Genomic DNA, 21,644 nt, shown 5'->3' with positions numbered 1-21,644 from the left:
TGTGCTAAACCTCCTGTGGATGAGTGTAACCAGTTCAACCCTTTTTCCTTTACATTTGCAAATATCCTTTTTCTTTGTAGTAATTAGCAACTACCTCTCCTTTGTTATCTGTAAATGAGAACCATCCTCGATATAGTGTGCACAGAAAAGCAATAAAAGCCTGTCCAGGCAGGGGTCAGGGCCCCCTCTCTCACTCAGAGAGCGGCCATGCCATCCCTTTTTCTCCACTTCTGTAGTCCGTGTGAATTTGTTCATTGCATCCATAACACACGTAACCCTCAGGCCAGGGTCTGCATCCCTCCCCTCTGTTTTTGTGATTTTATTTCCTTAATAAACTATCAAATGACTTTCCACATTCAATGATTTATTTATTTATACACACACACACTTAAAAACAAACTTAGTATGTATGAATGGATAAAGCAAATGTAGTGTGTATATACCATAGAACATTATTCAGCCATGAAAAATAAATTCCTGCCATTTGTGACAACCTGAATGGACCTTGATGCTGAGTGAAGTCAGTCAAACAAAGAAAGACAAATATTGTATAATGTTACTTAGTTGAGGAATTAAGACAAAACAAACAAAAACAGATATAAAGCTCACATTGGTGGTTGCCCAATGCAGAAGGTTGGGAAGTGGGCAAAATGGGTGAAGGAGGTCAAAAATACAAACTTCCAGTTATGAAATAATGAAGTCCTGAAGATATTCTGTACAGCATGCAGACTAGAGTTAACAGTACTGTTTAGTATATTTGAAAGTTGTTTAAAGAGTAGGCCCTAAAAGTTCTCATCACAAGGAAAATAAATTTGTAACTATGTGTGGTGAAGGATGTTAACCAGACATTGTGGTGATTATTTTGAAATATATATGAATACAGAATTATGTTATATACCTGAAACTAATAATGTAATGTTATGTCAATTATATTTCAATGAAAAAGAATTAACTCTGTATTTCCTTGCCAAAGCACTACAACCTTTTCCTGACCAGTTAAGAGTTGTAAAACCTCTAAATTTCTTCACGTGTTTCTTATACTAATCAACCCTCAGAAGTCTGTGATATTTTGCCACATTTCCCTCCTGAACATCCCTTGCACTGTCCAGGTCACATGCTTCTTTCTTACAAACCATACTGTAGGTGTAGGCCTTCAAACGGCAGTGGAGTAATCCTGGAGGGCAATATATTAGCAGGCAAGGGGCGTTTAAAAATGAATCCATTTCCAGGCCTTCAATTCCCATTTGTACTCCTTCCTAAAACTGACTTGTTCCTGGTAAAAGGCTTCATGCTGGGTCTCCCTCTCGTGTTTACTGAACACCTTCAATCTCCAATCCAGTAATTAGTGAAGCTGTGTTTTCAAAGCAACTTCATGCTCCCAGGCCTGTCCCCCTCACCATCTATTTCATTAAAGACTGCGTTTATAGTAAATTTTTACATTTATACTTAATAGATATAGTTTTCATAATATAATTTAATAACTCAATAAGAAGTTATTTAAAAATATTTAGAGGCATGTGGTCACATCAATATTATTTTAATTTATACATATATTTTGATATACAAAAGAATGGTAGAATGATGAATAAAAGACTTTGAAGCTTAAAAATGTTAGAATTCTGTGGAAAAAGTAGAAAGGAAATTCAAATTCCAGTGAAAAAGAAGCTAATGTAAATTTTCCTATTTTTTTATATTTCATTAAATACATCTGAAAGAGTGATGTAACAATTTTATTTTACAACTTCATATTTAAAACAGGCCACAGATTGCATCTACTGAAACTACTTAAACTTACCATGAAAGATTTCAATATCAGGCCAAAAATGTATGAGGTGACACATGATTCTAAAAATTACTTGGGATTTAATACCAAGCAAAAGTTTCAGTACCACTCACTGGTCTACAAAGCATAAAATCCCAACACCTTAGAAGGGCATTCTTGCTCCTAGAGAACTCAGGCTTTCTGACCTCACCTCCCATCGATAGCTTCTGTCCCCATTACATATGCCACCTCCAAAGAAATGCATTTCCACTCCAACAATACCTGCCCTTTGCCCAGCCAGGCTGCAGATTTGCACCCTAGTTCAAATGTCATGCTCAGCCTAGAATGCAGCTCTGCACCTCTAAACTACCGCTCACTGCCTACTAAAACCCATCCATACTGCAATCAATAATTCTTACAAACGCAGGAGGTTGGGAAGTAGGCAAAACGAGTGAAGGCGGTCAAAAGTACAAACTTCCAGTTATGAAATGATGAAGTCCCGGGAATGTTTATACAGCATGCAGACTAGAGTTTTGCATATTTGAAAGTTATTAAAAGTATATTCCCCAATGCCCACAAAAATTAAAAATTTCTTTCTAATTCTCATTTAGAGCATTTTGTACCACTACTAAGCAATTATAACATTCTATATTTTAATTAATACCATCCCACATTCTCCCACTACATCATATATAAAAAACATCTGGCATGTTTTTGTTGAATTGTTGAAAACCAACTCATTTTACCAAGAGCCAATGTGTTTAAGTGGGACAAACTACAGACTTAGAATTCACAATTCTCATTTTGGGATTTTCAATGATCTGATCTGGTGTGTGTGCTTCAAGGTAAACCTCAACTTTAGAGCATTTATACCTAAACTTCTGCATTTTAAGCTTGAAGGCTATACTCTTATTTTTTTGAGTGTACAGTCTGATGATTTTTTAGTAAAGTTGTACAGTATTACAACACCACCACAATCCAATTTTCAGTCATTGCTTAAAAACTGAGATATAATTGACATACTATGTTTCAAATGAACAGCATAAAAATTTCATATTTGAATATACTGCAAAATGATCACCACAATAAATCCAGTTAATATCCCTCACCACAAGTAGTTACAAAATTATTTTTCTTGTGATAAGATATTTTAGGATCTACTCTCTTAGCAACTTTCTAACATATAATACAGTATTGTTAACTATGCTCCCCATGCCATACATGAGATCCTCAGGACTTACTCATTTGATAACGGGAAGTTTGTATCTTTACCCACCTTTGCCCTTTTACTCACCCCCAAAACCCCGCCTCTGGCAACCACCAAATCTGTTCTCTGTATCTATAAGTTCTGTGTGTGTGTGTGTGTGTAATTCCACATATAAATGAGGTCACGTAGTATTTGTCTTTTTCTGTCTGATTTAACTCATCTGGCATGATGCTATTTAGGTCCACCGAGCATGTCACAAATGGCAGGATTTCCTTCTTTTCTATGGCTAAATAATATCCCATTAACTACATATTCTACATCTTCCTTACCCATTCATCACTGATGAACATCTTAACTTTTTATACAAGAAAAATTTTAATAAAAAGTTAACCAAAATAATTTGTCATCATTTGTAAATATGAAAGACTAATTATGAGTATTACTAAATTATAGTAGCTTAAAGTTAAAACCTTTAAGATAAATGAATGCTAGGTGGTCAGTAACACAGCAAATCAGCTGCAGAGTGAAGGATATGGCTAAAATACTATGCTGGTCTAGTCCCTGAACCTATCTTAAGTTTCCTGCCCCAAATAGATTTTCTAAACAAATAGAATGTTTAAACATTTAGAATATTTACTATATTTGTCTCTGAGATAACCAAGAATAAAATGATTACATTTATTTTACTTTTTTAATGACTGTTAAAATGTGTAACATGACAGGGAAATTCCCACTGTCTACTTCAAAAAGAATTTACATTTCATCACTCAGTAATAAAATTATTAACTAACATCTGCTTCCTGTTTATACTTTCACAAAGTATTTTGCATAACCAGATAAAATTACATATTCTCCAGTAAGAAAAAAATACAATAGAAAGCCTCCTTTAGTCCCATCTGGATGTAATAAAGGAATCAAATTTTGAAAGGGTAAGGCTGTGAAAGAAAATTCTACCTTTAATCATAACAGAAACAGCTGATTGCCCTTTTTCCTACACTGTGGCACCTACTAATAACTGTAAGAAAAACAATAGCCACATGTGAAATTCTGAATCAGTGTAGGACTGGAAGAGCCACAGACCCGCAGATTTGTTTCAAGCTGACTTTACAAAACCCAGTCCAAAGTTGAACCTTTGCAACATTACATGTGGAATGTCCTTTAGGATTCTGATTACGATGTAGCAGAGTAAGCACATCTGTGATATATTACAAAACTAAAGTAGTTGCCAGTGAAGTTTTTAGTATTTTATTTTTTTAGAGCATACATTTTTGGTTTAGTAAACTCTATATAGTATAGTAGTCTAAAATTTAAACTCATTTCATGTCTTTGAGTTTGTAACTCCTTATTTTCCTTTAGTAGAAATTAATTTACTAATTACTGACATGCAATAAATGTTAATGTATTAATAAGATATACTCAATAACTTTAAGTGACTTATTAAAATATCACACAAGAAAAAAATTGGGAAGAGCCTAAGAGAAATACAGATCAAACTCTCCTCCCATCACTACTAGGTTCTGGACAAAGACAAAGATTTAAAAGGGTTACATGGCTTACATAAGGTCACACAGTTACATAGAGTTAGAATCAGGGTTAGAACCAAGGTCATCAGATTTTCAGAACAGTGCCATCTTATTGTATTTTATGGTAAGGTTTTATAATAAAATTTTTTTCTTATAGATTTAACTAAATTATATCAGAATGCTTTCTAACCAATTATGTCACTCAATTATTCAATCTGCAATCATATAAATGTATCTAACATAAATAAATCTGCTATATTTGGGCTTTTCATTCTTTTGAATAGGCATTACATTAACTACCCTTTGGAAAGAATAGACTCAAAACCAATCCCAGACACTTTCCTCTTTGGGGGGAATATTATACTGGGTCATGTGTTGATGGGTCTTTAGCACTTCACATTCAAAAGTCTATTGAAGAGAATAGTGTAACTGTCATACAAGGCAATTTTATTAAAGCCAAACATATGCCTACCCTATGACCCAGCAATTCCACTCCTTGGTGTGTACCCCAGACAAAGGACTGCCTCTGCCCACCAAAGGACACATACAATAATGTTCACATAAGCTTTTATTCATAACCATTGACATTTGGAAATTACATACAACCTGTCTTATATTCACATGATGGACTATTTCAAAACAATGGAATAGAAACGGTCCCAATACACATAACATGGATGAATCTCACAGACATTCTGCTGGGCAAAACGCACGAGGGCAGCACTCCAGCAGAGGCCCGGGAACACTGCCCTACTTCCCCATCTGTCCACAGAGAGAGGCCCTGTGGCCACTCCGCCTCCCACCGCCCTCGGGAAGCCTCATCTCCACCAGAGAGTGGCTGCGCTCCCTCACCAGGTCGTCTTCTCCTCCCCTTGGAGGACTGGAGACCTCAGTTTGCTCTGATGAGAAAATACTTAAAAGTCGGAAACTTCCAATCTAAAAAATATCTTCACACAGGAAAATAAAATACAAATTCTGTACTTTCAGATTTGATGCACTGTGTTTAAGTAAAATTACAAAATTCTTAAATAATAACTATTAATAGCTAATAACTACTGAGCACCTTCTAGGTGTCAGGTATTATTCTAAGCATTCTACAAATATTAATTCATTGTTCTACCAATGTTACTCTATGCTAGGCTAAAACAAAATCTTAAATTAATAGTATCAATGATGCTTATAAAGGTACAAGGCAACTGCTATTCTGTTCCAGTTAAATCTGAAAACATCAAAACCCAAAGAAATGCGACAATTTGTCCAGTGTCCCACACAAATCAGCAGCACAACTAGGGTGGTCAAAGAATGGCTCTGACAATCAGCAATACTCAGTTCTGTCTCCATGGCTCTCTGAGTTCTAAAATCTAGAATGCTTTCTTAAGAGAAAAGAGGCCCATAAGATACAAGGTGGGACTCAAAAATAACCCCTGAATTTATTTATAAGAAATTGTGTATTTATCCTTACATGTTTAAACTTTAGTCTACTTCGAAGTATTCTCCATTTGATGCAATACAGCTATCAAGACATTTTTTCCACTGCTCAAAACAGTGTTTGAATGCATCAATTTTGATGTCTTTGTGTTTCTGCTTTTTTTTTGTTTGTTTGTTTGTTTCACCTCTTCCACACCAGCAAAATGTTTCTCTCTGAAGACTTTTTTTCATTTGGGGAAACAAAAAAGTGTCTCTCGGAGTGAGATTGCGTAAATAGAATAGGTAGGGCACAGGGGCCATGCCATTTGTGGTCAAAAACTGCTGAACATTCAGCATGGTGTGGTTAAGTGCACTTATAAATCATACATGATGAAATGGGCAAACGTGTTGAAACAGTCTTAAAAAAAAAATTCACCAAAGCCAAATGCAGCCTCTCACAACACCACCAGCTGGTACACTGATACAGATGGGCTCCTAGAACACTCATACATCAGGGGAAGCCTGTACTACAAGGGGCCCACCCTCCAGAAGATAATTCTGTTTTTTTTGGGGGGTCCACCCCCGTATGCCACACTGAGGTCCATGTGTTAACTCACCAGTAACCCATGTAATCAATGTACCTGGAAGTGAGGAAATGAACAAAGGTGAAGGTGGGCTACGCTTATGGTAAAGAGGAAGAGAAGTTGGTCATTATTTATCCTTTCTTTTGAAAATTTCTTTGTAGAAATAGTAAGGACTTGGAAAAGGAGGGATGTGAGAAACTGACAGGCTTCCACTGATAAAACTGCGAGTCTACAAAAGAAGAGTAGCTGTGTCTGGGAGACTCACAAAGGCTAAGAGGGTGGCGAGTGCACCAAGCCTGGGGTGATTGAGGGTGAATGCTGGAGGATGTGTTGTGGCCCCATGGAGTCAGCCACCAAATTGATCAAGTACTCTCCAGGGCCATGGGTAGTGAACAAGAAGAATGATTGCAGAACAATTATTCCTTGAACAACAGGGAGATCTCTGCAATATTGTTTGCTGTAAATTTCATTTTTATACTTTATTATTTGCAATATGAAAGGCACTTTCAGTGCAGAGAGCCATGATATCCAAAACAAATGTTTCTTTCTCAAGTGTTGGACAGAGGATGCAAGTCAAGCCAGTGATTTCCCCATGCGTACTGCAGAGAGAGAAAGCCTTTCTGCCCCAGGACGCTCTGACACAGGGGCATACAGCTGTCAATGCAGCTGTCAATGCAAGTGTTTCACACCAAATACCAGGTAATAGAGTAGCACAACAATTTTTTGAAATACTATTTTTTCTTGTAGGTTCTACATCAAATCTTGATTCACATCAAATAAAATGAGTTTGAAAAGATTTCAGAAGGCCCAGAAGTAGAGCTCAAATGGAAAATTTAAAAATCAATCTTGTTCTGCTCAATCCCTTCAAAATGGAGTTCCCTTTTCTGAAAAACTCAGATGCGGACAGAGTGATCATGACTCCACAAATCTGCCCGTTTAACGACAAAAGTCAGTCCGACTCAGTTCTTCTGCTTCTGTAAACACGTCAATACTCTCATGACTCATTCAGTTAGAAGGACAACAAATAAAAACACCATAAAGACATTTTTTACAAAAATGTTAGTGATAAAGCTGAAGCACTTTAAAATCTGTATTTATTTCCATGACAGTAAAACAATGTACTGCAGATTTTGAAATGACTCTATACTTTCAGGAATTAAATATTCTTGAGTAATCAATATTTTCCATTGGTTTATTGAAAATTTTAAAGTTTGCAACTATTAATTACAAGTTCAATATCTTTTTAGTTTAGAAAAGCAGCAGCAACAGCAAACATCTACTTCCTGAGTAACAAATGCCTAATCTGTTGATGTACAAAGCTTTCTGGAAGACTATATACAGATGATGGAACATGGCATCATAAAGAAGTTATTATCTACCAAGAAAACAAAGTATTTTTATGAATTGAAACCAAAAGCAGCTTTGACAACATAAAAAATAGTGATTATGGAAGTTAAATTACCTACCAGAATAGAAGTAACAAAATAATATTTAATACAGTTTTTAATAAAAATCAATTTAATAAAAGAGGAAAGGAACTAATTGTCATAGGCCAGACCTATATACAAGCCACATCACCTTCTATGCGGTGCTCGAAGCTATGAGGATCTAATGAAGCATGCATTTCATTCTGTAACTATCTGTGTTCTCTGTGAGGTTGATGTTTGCTACCGGACACTGACTCAATTAATAGTGATCTTTTGCTGTCCACAATCTACTAATGACATGTGCTCCTCCTCAAAAGCTTTATGAGGGCAGATGGAACACAACAATTCAGCAAGACAACTGACTCAGCCTCACACACTAATGGCCTGACAGATACAGAGGTAGTCCATTCATTTCAAGGCATAAACACTATTTCCTAACATCAGGAAGAATGGCAGAATAAAGACCTCTGAAAATCTCTTCCATGAAAGCAATAAGGTCAGTGGCAAAAATGGTCTGAATCAACTTTTTTAGAACTCTATAAATATTAACTAAACTCCTGCAGCAATCTGGGGAGCAATTATTTTTTTTTAAATGTTGGAATCCAATAACAATGAGCTATATGCCATTTTACAACTGCCCTTTTCTCGCCTCTCACTCCCTGGTTCTGGGGTAGCCTTGAAAACCGACAAACTCCAACTATGGTGAAGATCAGCTGTCTGGAAGCCCTGGAAGGAGCAGAAGAGGGCTGGAGTTCCTTCAGGGCCCACTCCCAGAAAACAGGCATTATTTGACCTGTCTGCTGGTTCCATGGAAGACTTCGCACACTGGGTTTGTTTATTTAACTTGACCTGGCACCCAGTGAGAACAGCCTTTTTTCCCCAGGGGCATTTGTCAAACATAATAAGCTGTAATTATTTAACAGAATGGCTGCCTCAGGCTATGAATAAAAGGGCAAACAATAAGCAAACCAAAAACTTAAAAAGAAAACCTAAGGAATGTGATGTACAAAGGGGGCTTTGAAAATCATAGAAATATTTCTAGAAGGTCATATGCATACCTGTGACGGTGTATATGCCCAGGTTGTGCACATGCTCAGTAAAGACCTAAGAAGGCTGTCAGCTCTCACCTCTGGCTAAACCTAAGGTTTTGCACAAGCAGAAATGAAGGTAAGTATAGAGTTGTAAGCACCCTAACTGAGCATTTGAAGGCATGTTCCAATATACATGTAGGGAAAAGACTGAGAAACTTACTTGTTTCAGACCTTTAAGGAAATCTCTGTCCAATCATTAGCTGACCACTAAACTAATTGGGTACAGACTTCACTGGCCACTCGTAACAAAGAATACAGATTTTCCACAATTAAGAAAAGTCACTTATTAAACAACAACAACAGAACCCTGAAGAGGGAGAAGTACCTGATTTCCAGAGCTGCCACATTATATTTAAATGTACATTCAATTGTGTTCAACAACAACAAGGAAAACGTTGTCAACAGAAACTGTCCTGGCAAAAGCCCAGATATTGAACTTACTAGACAACAACTTGAAGTCATCGTTTTAAATACGTTCAAGAAAAGTAAAGAAAATCATCTTTAAAGAACTAAAGCACGAAAACGATGTCTCACCAAATAGAACATCAAAAATGAGATAGAAATTATAAAATAACCAGATAGTAAATCTGGTATGAAAAGTACAAGAATTAAAATGTAAAAATTCACTAGTTGGGCTCAGCAGGAGATTTAGGCAGGCAGAGGAAAGAATCAGCAAACTTGAAGGCAGGCCAATTGAGGTTACTTGGTCTGAAGAACGAAAGGAAAAAAGAATGAATAAAAATTAACAGTATCTCAGAAATCTGTGGGATACCATAAAGCATTCCACTGTATACATAATGTGGATTCCAGAAGGAGAGGAAAGAAAAGGGAGAAATGATATTTAAAAAATAATAGCCGAAGCTCACAAATTTGAAGAAAAACATTAATCAACACACATCTTAGAAGCTCTATAGACTCTATGTAAAATAAACTCAAAGAGATCTATATCTAGACATCCCATAAACTACTCGAAGACAAAGAAAGATTCCTGATAGCATCAGGAGAGTAGCAGCTCATTGTGTATCCTCAATAAGATCAACAATTGATTTTATATCAGAAATCAGACAGTCCACAAGGCAGTAGGATAATATATAGTCATACTTTGTTTTATTGGTCTCTGCTTTTTTACACCTCGGAAATTTTCTTTCTTTTCTTTTGTTTCTTTCTTCTCTCTCTCGTTCTTTCTTTCTCTTTTATTTCTTTCTTTCTTTTTCACAAATTTAAGGCAAGACCCTCCACCAACAAAAAAATAAATAAATAAAAAAGTTTCCTGCTTTAATGTGATACCCACTTTATTGGGGTGGTCTAAATCCAAACCTGTAGTATTTCTGATATTTCCCAAAAATATCTTTTTTGGAAATAGGGTTTTTGCAGATGTAATAAAGTCTAAATGAGGTCATACTGAATTAGGGTGAGTCCTAACTCAATGATTCATGCCCTAAGAAGAAGAGGAAGTTTGTACAGAGACAGACAAGAAAACCATGTGAAAACTGAAAGAGATTTCAGTGATGCATCTACCAGCCAAAGAATGCCAAAGATTGCCAACAACTATCAGAAGCTAGAAGAGAAAAACTGAAGATTCTCCCCTATAGCCTCAAGAGAGGAACTAATCTACCAATGGTATGATTTGGGACCTCTGACCTCCAAAACTGTGAAAGGATAAATTCCTGTTATTTTAAGCCACTCGGTTTGTAGTACTTTGTTTTAGCAACCTCAGAAATCTAATATATAAGCAGCAATTGAGGATTAAAAAACAAACATAACTAGGAACTGCTGAGGTGGGAAAAATGAAGTCTGAAAATACAGTGACAAGTCCATTAGAAGATTAATGTCTGAAATTTCAACTGATCAACTTGTAGGCTGATATTCCATATGACATTGTATAATAACAACTGATATAAAACTTACCTTTCAGATATACTTTCTAAAAGTTAATTCATTGTCACTATATATTAGAGGCAGACTTACATTTTCTCTAATCAAACAATGCTTTACATATAGCAAAATTTTCAGTGATTTTTAAAACTATACAAAAAACATGCTATAAAAAGAGAGAGAATAGGCCAGTGTCCGGGACTGACAGATGCGCTGGCAGTGTTTGACAGGAGCAGGCCGGAGCTGGTGAAAGGACTTGGTGGGTATGGAGTTGGGAGAGCTACTCTACAACAAGTCCAAGTACATCGAGACGGCATCTGGGAACAAAGTTAGTCGCCAGTCAGTGTTGTGCGGAAGTCAGAACGTTGTTTTCAATAGCAAGGACTTCCGGCAAGATGGAGGCATAGGTGGACGCACAGTGCCTCCACGCTAAACCAAGATTAGAACAACAACAATTTAGAGGCAGAATAACACCCAGAACTGATAGAGAATTTATCTGAGTGAAAGTCGGACAGCCAAGAAGTTGAAGTAGACCCCTTCATCCAGACTGGTAAGAGGGGCATTGAGGAGGAGCGGGCTCGGGTTGCCGTGCGCGGAGATCGGGGAGAACTGAATGCATAAGGCACTGGGAGCGCGTAAGCCTTCTGGGACGCGCAAGATTGAAGCGGTGGACCCTGAGTACGCAAGCAGTGGCTGGAGGACCCAGCAAGGCGGCAATTGTGGACCAGGGCAGAGTGCACAACCCAGGATCCCAGAGAAGGGACTGAGATCCCAGGAGATCGGAACTACCGCCATTGTTCCCTCCTGCTCCCGCCCCCACATACAACGTCACAATCTAGTGACTGGGGTGCCCAGCCCCAGTGAACACCTAAGGCTCCGCCTCTCACCAGAACAAGAGTGACCAGACCGAAAGGAGAGAGAGAGAGAGACATGTCTCCAACAGAAGAACAGATCAGTCCCCCAGGACTCATCCTTTTGAGCGACCAAGAAATAGCCAATCTATCAGATGCACAGTTCAAAACACTGGTGATCAGGAAGCTCACGGAATTGGTTGACTTTGGGCGCAAATTAGATGAAAAATGCAGGTTACGATAAAAGAGATGAAGGAAGATGCACAGAGAACCAATAGTGAAGGGAAGGAAACTGGGACTCAAAACAATATAGTGGACCAGAAAGAAGCAAGAAACAACCAAGCAGGAAAGCATGAAAAAATAAGAATTCAAAAAAACGAGGAGAAGCTTAGGAACCTCCAGGACATCTTGAAATGTTCCAACATCCAAATTATAGGGGTACCAGAAGGGGAAGAGGAAAAGCTACAGATTGAGCACGTATTTGAACAAATAATAAAGGAGAAATTCCCCATTCTGGCAAAGGAAATAGACTTCCAAGTAATCCAGGAAGCTCAGAGAGCCCCAAAGAAGTTGGACCCAAGAAGAAACACACCAAGGCACATCATAATTACATTAGCCAAGGTAAAAATGAAGGAGAGAATCCTAGAAGCAGCAAGAGATAAGGGGACAGTCACCTACAAAGGAGTTCCCATTAGACTGTCAGCTGATTTCTCAAGAGACCTTACATGCAAGAAGGGGCTGGAAAGAAATATTCCAAGTCATGAAAGACAAGGACCTACATCCCAGATTACTCTATCCAGCAAAGCTTTCATTTAGAATGGAAGGGCAGATAAAGTGCTTCTCAGATAAGGTCAAGTTAAAGGAGTTCATCATCACCAAGCCCTTATTTTATGAAATGTTAAAGGGACTTATCTAAGAAAAGAAGATAAAGAAAAAACATGTATAGTAAAAGGACAGCAAACTCACAATTATTAACAGCCACACCTAAAGCAAAACCAAAAGAAACTAAGCAAACAATTAGAGCAGGAACAGAACCACAGAAATGGAGATCACATGGAGGGTTAGCAACAGGGGAGTGGGAGGAGGAGAGAGGGGGAAAAGGTACAGAGAATAAGTAGCATAGAATGTAGGTTGAAAATAGACAGGGGGAGGGTAAGAATAGTATGGGAAATGTAGAAGCTAAAGAACTTATGACACATGGACATGAGTAAAGGGAGGATATGGGTGGGAGAGGGTGTACAGGGTGGAGGGGAGTGAAGGGGGAAAAATGAGACAACTGTAATAGCATAATCAATAAAATATATTAAAAAAGAAAAAAGAGAGAATAGTTTTGCATCTTAAATAATGAATAACTGGAGAATTTCAACATTATCCTAAACAGTTTAATTTTCTCTGGACCACATGTAGTGTCCTCTGACGCCAAAAATAAGTCAGTACACACAATCCATTTGTGCCTATTATATTCTATTGAAGCGTTCTGCTACAACACATGAAAATAAATAAAGGAGTTCTTAACAATATTAATGTAAAAACATTTACCTCTCCAATTTAGGATACAATCATTATTTCCTATTAAATGACATTAAAGAATTTTGAACTTTAGTTCTGAAAGCTTAACATTTTCAAGTGGACTATTTTTGTGGTAGACAAAGGAAGATGTGGGGAAAAGGACAGATGCAAGTAGGACCTGAAAACAGCAAACAATTCAGTAGGCTGGAAATTAGAAGAAGTAAACAAAGAAACTGTACTGTACTTTCTGAAAAATATTCAGAATGCTCCTCAACTATTCTATAAACCATTAACTTCATTATCAACCTTTCTGTTCTTCACCATGAATCACATGAAAATTCCATTACCCACCTGACCCACCTATATAAAATATGAGAATTTCATTTTACTGAGTGCTGAATTAGCAAGTGCCTAAGGTAACCTTTCATAGGCTAACAGAGCAAAGAAATCAATACAGAAAAGATCTTAGAATCAAAAGAAAGTGTAAAAGAAACTATGTTGATTGCTTTATGTGTTAGCTGTCTTCTGGGCTTATGAAAGAAAGTCAAAGGCAGCTTTTCAATGGCTGGAGCAGAACTGACTTCCTAAATTAATGAGGAAGATAAAGCCCACAACTGGTGTATTGTGGAATTTGAACTATACCAATTTTGGCAGGTGACATGGAAACCTTCTCAGCTACTCCTGTGAAAAAAAATTAAGGATGCAGGGGAATGGCAATGTGAAATGCCTTTTAAAATGCAAATTAAACCATATACACATCTAATGCCCTTCTTTATAAGTAGAAATGTACACTAGAATACTAAAAGATGAAACAGGAATATTTGTATGCTACAATTGAAATATGTAAATACCCAGGCTTTTCAAGAATTCCAGAATTACATTAGAATTACACAAATGTGTATGCATGTGTGTATGCTGCTTTAAGATATATATTTTATGTATATAAAATATATAATATACAACTACACACACACACGAAAAGAGAGAGAAAGTTGTGGTTCCAGATATCTGGCTGTGACATCAGTTTCTTTATAAAGCATTTGCAGAGTCTCTTTCACTCATCATCTTGACACATGTTTTATCCCCATGTTCTTTCCCTCTCAGAAAAAATGATCATCTCTTTTGGGAATGAATATCCACATGTCACTGGATTTCATGAGCAATATTCAATAACTTACATCAATGGCAAAAGAAAAAAATGACTAGTGATTGAGAAATTCAGGTAGCTTTTACCACAAAGTGGACTAAAGTATTTTATGATAACCAAAAATGATTTGACCATTTATATTCTTATACCGGGTCTAGACTCCCATGCATGCTATTTAGTAATTCAGAAATTACAACTGAAAAAAAAAAGCATAAGGAAAAGAAATTAGAACTGAAGAACTGAGAGCAGCAGTGAGGCCCACAGGGTAGGTCTCTGTATAAATTATTGATGGTCATATAAATAAAATTTCTTCATGAGGCATTTTCCATTGTGCTCCTCAGGAAGAGACATACCCAATATGTCCAACATGAGAAACATTCACCCACCAAATAGTTCATTTGCCCTGTGAATATACCTGGGACAAAAAAGAAAACACAGTTCCTAGTGAAACTGAGACTGTGTCTGTGAGGGTAGCAACAAAGAGTAATCTGTTGACATGGAACCTATCTATTTATGAATTCATTTCTTTTCTGGGTCCTCTGGTCTGCATGAAATCATGAGGTTTAATCACCCTGACTGAATATTACAAACTGAGGCTCAGTAATAAGAAGCAATAAGCTACCGGGGCTGCTGAGCTCAAGAAAAGCTTAGGCTTCTTGGCCAAAGCTGGAGTTAGGGGCTGAAGCGTGAAAAAGTGAGGATCGCAGAAACAGACTGCAGAGCTGGAATGTGGGCTGCAGCCTGCAATCCAACCATGCTTATGAAGAGCAGCATGTTAATTTATTTTTTTTTATCAGAAATAGTCAAGTCATTCCACAAATAAGGCAGGCATTGTTTCCATCCTTATCTTCACTTCCAGAGGGGCTGTTCCCAGATCTCAGAATTAGGCTCCCAATAAAGCCTGATAAACTTTTTATTATGGACACGAATCCTTTCAATATTTCATGAAGGTTTTCTCCCCCTAGATTTTCAAATAGGCACAAACTTTGGTGTCCAGTTTGGAGGTTTCGCCAACCTCTTGAAATCTATTCACAAATGCCAGGTTAAGAATGAAGTAAAGTCCTAAGAATTATAATCAGCAAGAAACTGGCTGCGAACTGTCAGATCAAACCACACATGCTGACATGTCCCAAGAGCTATAGGTGGACGGCAGAAATAAAGAATTTTTCCTTTCCATTTCCTTGCTCAAAATAAATCATCTACAATGTCCTTCTATGCATCAAAGGGGGGAAATGTTTTATATACAACAACATAAAATCTATTCGCATATTTTTCTATTATTCTGAAAAGTACAATCCTTAAGGAAAAAAAATTAAAGACCCCATGTGAATTGCTGACTTTAGTTTGAAAATTCTGTATTGCTCTGATGAAACACAAGCACACACCAGGGACTGAATCTGTCCTTATTTTAAAACTGTGAGGCAATTTTTAAGTCTACCAAGCCAAACATACTATTAATATTCATAAATTACCATGTGACAAAAGTCCTTCACAGACATCTATTGTCTTTGGCCAGACAAACTAATTTTGCTAAATATATATATACTTGGGTTAGACTATAAGGTCAATTAACTAGAAGTAAACATACAAAAACCAAGGCTAGTGAGAAACCAATTTGTTGTATGTAGTGATTACAAGATTGTTCAACCAAAAACAGATGGAACATTTAAAATGTCACTATTTATGATTAACATTATATAATACATAATATATAACATGAATATACTAAATATAAATCTTATAGAAAACTATACCCTTTAATTCAAGCTAAATAAAATGGAGTATATCAATGTGAATATTAGTGTCAATATTTTTCAGCCATATTTTATAGAGTAATATAAATTTAAAAATAATAATTTGCTTTATTCATAATTTGAAATATAAGTCCTTAATACCAAGTACTTGCACTCCAGATCAACTTGCTCTCTGTGGACCAAGCTATACACGACACAAAAAAGTTCTGATATAATTTTAAGATACACAGGAAACTGGAAGCGAGATAACAGTTATTTTTAGTTATTCATAACATAGGGAGAACCAAAATAGCTTAGATAAAAAGAAATCCAGAGATACTTCCCATATCCCTTACTGGTCAACAGCTTTATAATCTTTTCCCTACTAGCCAACCCATAAAACTACAAACAAGACAAGCTGCCTGGTGCTGACCATTTACTGATAACTTCTCTAATGGAGATTATAAAAAGCAGTGAAAACTACGAAGCAGAATAATAAAGAAGCTAAGGGCCCAGATAATCTACATATCTGACCATCATACAATGAGCTCAATTGCTCTAGGTAGTCCTACACATACTATCTATCTATCACTGATATTTCAGCAGAGCAAATAAATAAAATGCACCCCTTAGTCACAGAAGCATGACTCATAATTGAGAAACACGTATGATAACCATCCACTAATTCCCCCCAAACTAGATGCTCAGCACAGACAGGAAGATAGTTCAAAATATAAAGGTATGCAGTGGAGGAACATCTAATCTAAACTTGGAGCTATCACATCATTCAATGCACATTTAGTAAGTGCACATCATCACAGGCAGTGAAATGCAAAGATGAACAAGACAGACTCTCTCTCAAGAGGATAACAGTTTTGTTGAATTACATGTAAATGAGTAATCATGGCTCACCATGATGAGCTCAGTAGAGAAATCTTGGAGAGACTGAAAAAGATGGAAAGAACCTGGGAAGCATCTGGAAGTCTTTGCAGAAGGTGCGGTAGAATAGAAAATATTTCAGTCAAACAAGGTTGGAAACCAGTTCAGCTGCTTCCTAGTAATGTAATTTGGCCAATTATTAAGCTTTCTAAGACTTGGCTTCTCAGTCAACAAAATGAGGATAATAATGTATTTGCAGCAAGCTTATTACAAGAAGGGAAGGAGATATTGTATGTAAAGCAATCAGCATGGTCTCTTGAAAATAATAAGCACTGAATACATTGTACTGATTATTATTATTATTATTGTCTTGAAAGAAGTTACCAGTGATGTCTGGTGACCAGTTAGCAGTAGCCATTGTATCACTGTCCCTGGCTTCATCACCTTGTTAGGTGCACATGTATTATGTTCAGTCCCAATTAATATATTGGCTATGGGCTACCTACAACTAGGAGGGCAAACCAAACAATGTAGTTTCAAGAGTCATATTCATAAGCCACCTACTTTCTATAAGGTCAGAGTTCATTAAAGAAGAATATGGCAAGATTACTACCTTAGTGATATCAATAGGAAGGCAAACTCTATGGACATTATACTAGTCAATACACATAGTAGCAATTATTAGTATATCTGAGTAACACATTATTACCAACTGTTAACACATGGTAAATATGGAATAAGAAAAAGGAAAACTTTCAGGAGTTTAAAATGGCCAAAAAAAAAAAATTACAGTCTAGACAGGAGGCATCATCAGTGTACTAAAGGGAGGAGAGAGCGGGATGTAATGGAAGCAGCATCTAAGAACCCTGTAGCGCCAAGCCAAAAAGCTCATCTTTGGCCTAGGGGTAATGGAGAGGCATCACAGACTTTAGATGAGGTAATATATTTTAATCTATCGTTTAACCTATTGTTTCTACTTTACACCCAAATTTAGTATTACATAAGATCATTATCATGTTTCTTCAGTTCCAGAGTGTTTTTCATATACACGTGAGCTATCTCTTGTCAGCTTCACAGTCATTTAAAACGAATCCCATGTTGTTTAAAACAGCGAAATGCTAAAAATAGGTTTTGTAGATGTTGTAGACACTTGACTACTTGTCTGCCTGCCTGTCAGGGATTAAGAATTCTCCCTCTCTTCCATTTATTCACTGCAGATTTATTCAATATCTGCTACATAGCATGCCACACATAATACTAGCTCTTGATAAAACCTTAAAAGTGCATCCTGTGTTAACTATAACATGCATCTTTTGTTCCTATAAAATTTAATAAAGTGCCAGCAGCAGATCTATTTTTCCACACCACACTTTTAAATAATGATAGAAACTTTGGTGCTTTCCTTTAAATGATTACCCCTTTAAACTGTTCAATAAAAAAAATAGAAAGTTTTAAGCTGGTAAAAGGGTTTTTAAAAGATCTCGAGAGGGAGGTGAACGGGAAGTGAACAGGTGAAGGAGGGAAGCAGCCGACAGAAGTGCTCTATAATTGAAGCCTGCAGCGTGAAGCATCTTTCAGAAACACAAGAAAGATGGGTGCTACCAATGTAATTGTCAAGAAACCCTCACTGTAAGGGCATTAAAGCATCACAGTAGTTATTTCAAGAGTGGGTTCCTTCTATCCACGCAGTTTAAAATAATCCCCGCCTACCATTCACTGGTGGTTTTTGTTTTGTTTTCATCTTTTCTCCAGTTTTCTTTTTTTCTTATTGGTGAACACTCTTCAGCACTCTTTAGATAAGCCAAGCAATTTCTTTAGAGTGGTCTAAGCCTAGCAAGAGGGAAATGGGGAAATATAATGTATGGGTGGGTACAAGCCGAGGCTTGCCAGGTTAGGGCTCCCTTTCCTGATGTCCTTTCCACCCTGGGAAGCCAGTGGAGCCTCTGGAGATCAGTGACCTGTCCTGTTACATAAGCATGTGCTTGTGGAAGCTGCAAGCTCTGGGCTCTTCCCCTCATGGAGGACACGAAGAACTGCCAAGGTGTGAAGGTTTTGTCAAAGTGACAAAAGCAGATCTTAAAAGCTCTTACTTTTGAATGGTGTGGGTCTTTAATTCTTGCATGCCTTCACTTGTTTCATTTTCATCTGTTTCCTTTGGATTTCTTTCTCCCTTCATGTGGCACAACAGAACTGCTTAAAAGTACATAAAAATGTACTTCCTGCTTATAAGGTACACAGGAAAGAGTAGCTTTCTTTGGGACAAACTCTCCCCTTAGAAACTCATTTACTTTGTCATCTTCTACTGCCTGTTTTGGACAGTATGTTAATACTTCAAAGACTACAGAGTGGTTGCTACAATTTATTTTATGAAGAAGGCTCTTTTTTTATTCATTCTTTTATTCACTCCTCGATTGAGCCATTCTTGGGTGGGGTAGAACCAGAGATGAATATGACTAGGTTCTTTACCCAGAAAAATGACAACATAGGAGGAAAATGAAAACAAGAAGAATTTTAAAAAGGAACTATTGTGGCAATCAGATCTGATCATTCTAACCACAATCTATAAATTAAACATCTGGTGTTTTCCAGGTAAAATGTAAAGCTGTATTTATCATCTTGTGTTGATTTTTTAGACACTCTCCTAGAGCATCTATTCAGAGGTCAATGACTAGCACTACTTCAGGTGCTGAGCACTAGGATTTTCTATAAATATGGTATTAATTTCTGCAATCTTCCAATTTTAGTTTAAGTGCTGTATTTATTGCAAGAGCTATTTGGTTAGGCATCTCAGAGTCAATAAACAATTCTTTCCTCTTGTTTTCACTCATTACCTGAGCTTCTCTGACTACCCACTACGATTCCTTGGATCCTTGACAAAACTGTTCATTGATTAGATATTGGCAGGGCTTATTTCCCCTTCTACTCACCCCATATCTAGCATGTGTCCTGGTTTTCATGATGTATGTCTCGTATCTACTGCGAACACGTCAAGACTGCGGGAGTCTCAGCATATTTGCTTTTTACAGATAATCACTTGCTTTTTCAAGTGTTGAATCAGAGTTAAGTAAAAACTGACATGCCTGCGACTTAAATAGCAAATCAAAACTGCCCCACACTGTCCAAAGTACTAAAGTCCCCATTTAAATTGTATACTTTTACTAAAAAATCTGGCTAGGAATATGTAAATAACAAAAGTGAAATTGCTAAATTTCTTCATGACATATTTATAATTAACAATCAGATGGCTATCAACTCTGTTTCCAGAATTTCTAAAATACACTGTTGATATTAGGGAGGCTTTTCAGCAACAAGCTTAACAAGTATAGGCCTCAAATCAAATCAACAGAAACAGTCTTTTAAATCTTTGAATATTCATCTGCATTTATGCATTAAATTTCAGCAACTACACTTGCTTTTAAATTTTTGGAGTGTTATTTTTCTGCACAAACTAACTGCAAATAACACAACTGATTAAAAATATAAGTGACTTGTTCTTATAGTATGCCTATGACTTTCCAATAGCACTTATTAAATTTCTTATCCATAACTGTAAGCCTAATATAATTATTTTATTCTACATACTAGAGTCATGGATCCTAGCATATATATGCTTTCTCATGTACACGACCGGTCCCTGTCCATATTCCCTGCTCATGTGTCATCAGGTGCCACAGTCAGCTGTATGCACAGTCCACCTTCCTAGTTTAATGGTAAGCTACTTGAAGGGAAGCCTCCTGATCCACGGAAGGTATAAAAATGAAACCAGGGATCTCACATTATTACGACTCCTCTTTTCACACTGATTACAAGAGAAGCAAATGGAAGAATACCGAACCCCATGTCTCTCTGACTCAGCTCACCCCTAACTATCCCCTGGCAGAGGGATGGAATTTATAACATCCTCAACCTTACAGCACAGTACCCCACCCACAGGGCTAAGAGTCACAAAACAGGTAATGTGATGTTCGCTGTTGGATGCAAAATGAATGCAATGTGTTAGTAGTCCTGAGCTAGACAAGGGTTCTAAATGGAGGAACTGAGGCAAATGTATGCACTGGAAGACCAGAAGGCTGCAAAAATAACAAAATAAAACAAAACACAAAGAACTGTCACAAGATGGCAAGTACTGGAAAAGCTGGGCAACAGTACTTAATGGTGAGGAAGGGAAACAGGATGTGCAGACTGACAAAGAAGGGGATCTGAAATTCTCAATTCACTCTTGGTAACGTGGGACCACACAAAAAATTGAAAGTGGTTTTAAATGAAGCTCATGTGATAATGCCGAGGCTGCCACATTGTCTGGGTTGGTTTGTGTCTGTGTCAGCATGGAAATGGGGTGCTTTTCCTTACCTCCAGATGCTCTAAAATATAGGGCGGATTTGTCATGCCAAGCCTCAGCATTGCTCCCTCAGGAATCACTTCAACCAGTTTCCACAGGAGTGCGGGGAGATCAGTGCCAATATCTCTGCCATAAGCTCCTGTGTCTTCACTGGTCAACCATATCTCACAAACACCCTCTGTGAATCAAAGGAGATAATTAACAAATCTGCTGCAGAGCTGCTTCCTTCATCATACAGCTGCTCACTCTTTTCAATGCAGTCTTCTCAGCATTATTATGCAGGCAGTCTGTGTATTCAATTGCAGAAAAA

At 37.1% G+C, this 21,644-nt stretch overlaps 1 protein-coding gene across 3 annotated transcripts in view; it reads right to left on the bottom strand.

The window, feature by feature from the left end:
* The window catches only part of CDKAL1 (CDK5 regulatory subunit associated protein 1 like 1), a 651,862-nt gene that overhangs the window by 230,503 nt on the left and 399,715 nt on the right, over positions 1-21,644 (bottom strand). For all 3 annotated transcript variants that reach the window (XM_045847145.1, XM_045847147.1, XM_045847146.1), the window contains one exon: positions 21,346-21,512. In XM_045847145.1, the coding sequence (XP_045703101.1) occupies positions 21,346-21,512 (167 nt within the window). The remainder of the gene's footprint in view (positions 1-21,345; positions 21,513-21,644) is intronic.

This window comes from Phyllostomus hastatus, unplaced genomic scaffold (genome assembly GCF_019186645.2).
Source record: "Phyllostomus hastatus isolate PE091 unplaced genomic scaffold, TTU_PhHast_1.1 phas_contig_524, whole genome shotgun sequence".
In the NCBI taxonomy this organism is placed as follows: Eukaryota; Metazoa; Chordata; class Mammalia; order Chiroptera; family Phyllostomidae; genus Phyllostomus; species Phyllostomus hastatus.
Note: the sequence above shows the minus strand (reverse complement) of the source record. Positions and strands in the feature narration are given on the sequence as shown.